The sequence below is a fragment of the Triticum dicoccoides genome, chromosome 6A, assembly GCF_002162155.2.
Source record: "Triticum dicoccoides isolate Atlit2015 ecotype Zavitan chromosome 6A, WEW_v2.0, whole genome shotgun sequence".
In the NCBI taxonomy this organism is placed as follows: domain Eukaryota; kingdom Viridiplantae; phylum Streptophyta; class Magnoliopsida; order Poales; family Poaceae; genus Triticum; species Triticum dicoccoides.
In genome coordinates, this window is record NC_041390.1 from 211,307,541 (window position 1) to 211,309,393 (window position 1,853).

General features: G+C 48.5%; 1 protein-coding gene across 5 annotated transcripts; it reads left to right on the top strand.

Moving 5' to 3' along the window:
• Positions 1-6: 6 nt before the first annotated feature.
• LOC119316621 (probable linoleate 9S-lipoxygenase 4) lies at positions 7-1,853 on the top strand. Of its 5 annotated transcripts, none has more exons than XR_005153114.1 (3): positions 7-471; positions 560-689; positions 1,128-1,853. XR_005153114.1 is itself a non-coding variant. In XM_037590986.1 (3 exons), the coding sequence occupies exons 1-3, from the start codon at positions 21-23 to the stop codon at positions 1,554-1,556; spliced, it is 597 nt and encodes a 198-aa protein (XP_037446883.1). In that variant the 5' UTR covers positions 7-20; the 3' UTR covers positions 1,557-1,853. The 5 variants fall into 5 exon arrangements, 2 of the variants coding, with proteins under 2 accessions (XP_037446883.1, XP_037446882.1); XR_005153115.1 differs by having other exon boundaries at positions 569-689; XR_005153116.1 differs by lacking the exon at positions 560-689 and having other exon boundaries at positions 1,128-1,365; positions 1,465-1,853.

Here is a 1,853-nt window from a genome sequence, read left to right on the forward strand (position 1 = left end):
CCTGCTACCGCACTTCCGCCATGGTCGCACGCTCCTCCGCGGCCCAATCGTCGCCGCCGCCGGGGATCCTCGAGCACCATCATCCTGGCACGCAGTCCATGGACGCCTCCCCACGCAGTCCCTTTCTTGCTGCCGACGCGAATCCTGTCAATCCCTTCCTCTTCTCCTTCTCTTCCTCAAGTGATCTTTGCTGGATCCTGCCGCCGTCAACACCAGGCATCCGAACCCCGGCCCTGCACTCCATCGCCGCGCCCTGTCTTCTTCTCGCTGCGGCTGCTCCACATCGCGTCCGCCCGCCGTCGCGATGCCCCAACTCGTCTGCTTTCCCCAACCCCTGTTGGTTGACCTTCTCGCAAAGGCCACCTCGACCTTCTCGAGGAAGGTTACTTACGAGGATCCGGCTCGCAAGGTGCACACCATCTCATCCTAGCTGCTGCTGTGTGAAGATCCACCGGCCCGAAGACGCAAGAGGTAGTCTTTCTAGCTAATGCTACTGCTATTCTGCCAATGCTATTTTCTTCCTCCTAATGAAGTCGACGACTTGATTTTGATGGATAAGCAAGAACAGAGGTAGATACAGATTATGAGTAGAACATGGACTGCTCGCACGCGCCGCCATGGAATGCTCCGCTGCCATCCCTACTGACTGAACTCATCTTAAGAGTTTTATTCACAGAGATAACGGACTGGTTCGTACAAGTTACCAGTATTATTACAATTATAAAACAACAAGTTGCAGGTGTCATCAATTTGATAGTTTAATAGGCTTTTGTTCTGGACAAGAATCACCCATCCCCGCGCATATCCGAATCTCTCGATCCACAACTAGCTAGTCGTTAGATCTTATAGCAAGATGCCAACTTTTCTATTGTTTACCAAAAGGAAAAATAACTATGTTTAAGTGTTCCCCTGATGATCAGGGGATCGGGAGACAGACATATAAACTTGTCTTCAGAAACAGATCACAAGCAAACAAACTGAAATCTGTTTTTCTCACAGGTTAATTGGTAGTAGTCCTGTTTTCAATCCCAGAGCACCTGCGCCCTGGGTTTGGGGGAGTGAGTAGTCCTGATTATCACATGTTTTGTTTTGTTTATCTGTCCCTTCATTTTCTCGCTATTTTTCAGACCTATCTGCCCAGCAAAATGCTGCACTTTTGGTGCAAAACCGTCAAAGATGAACTCAACAATCTCCGAGGCGACGGCACAACCAGAAAGTACGAGGAGTGGGACCGTGTGTACCGCTATAACTACAACAACGACCTCGGTGAGCCGGATAAGGGCTATCCGCGCCCAGTTCTCGGCGGCACCCAAGAACTCCCCTATCCCCGTCGTTGCAGAACTAGCCGACCCCCAACAAAAACAGGTGAGTCCAGTGCAGTGTATATGTTTGTTCTTTTTCACATGTTGACAACCATGTCACCTTGCAATTGGACACATATCGGGGATTTGATCTTTTTGCGAGACCCTAGATCGAAGAGGAGAATTCCTCACTACAAGATACAGGAGGCCCTCGACATCACTGTCCCGCGTGATGGTATTTATGCATCTTCCTAGTTGCTACGGCAATGCTGGATTTAATCATCCTAGGAGAGAAGAAGCAAAAAGACAATCAAAGTGTGAGAGAGAACACGTACAATGATGAGAGGACAAAAAATGTGTGGTGGTGAATAGCTCCACCGCATTGCCATTTGGCCCCATTTTGCCCATTTAGCCAGTGTCCCCTTCAAAGTGTTCATCTTTAAAGATAATGGAACCAATTTCTTTAGTATGTACTTACAATTGCAACTCTGTGCGTCTGTGTAATGTTTGTAAACTTGTAAAGAAAATGGAAGTTCAAGGCGAAACCAGCAA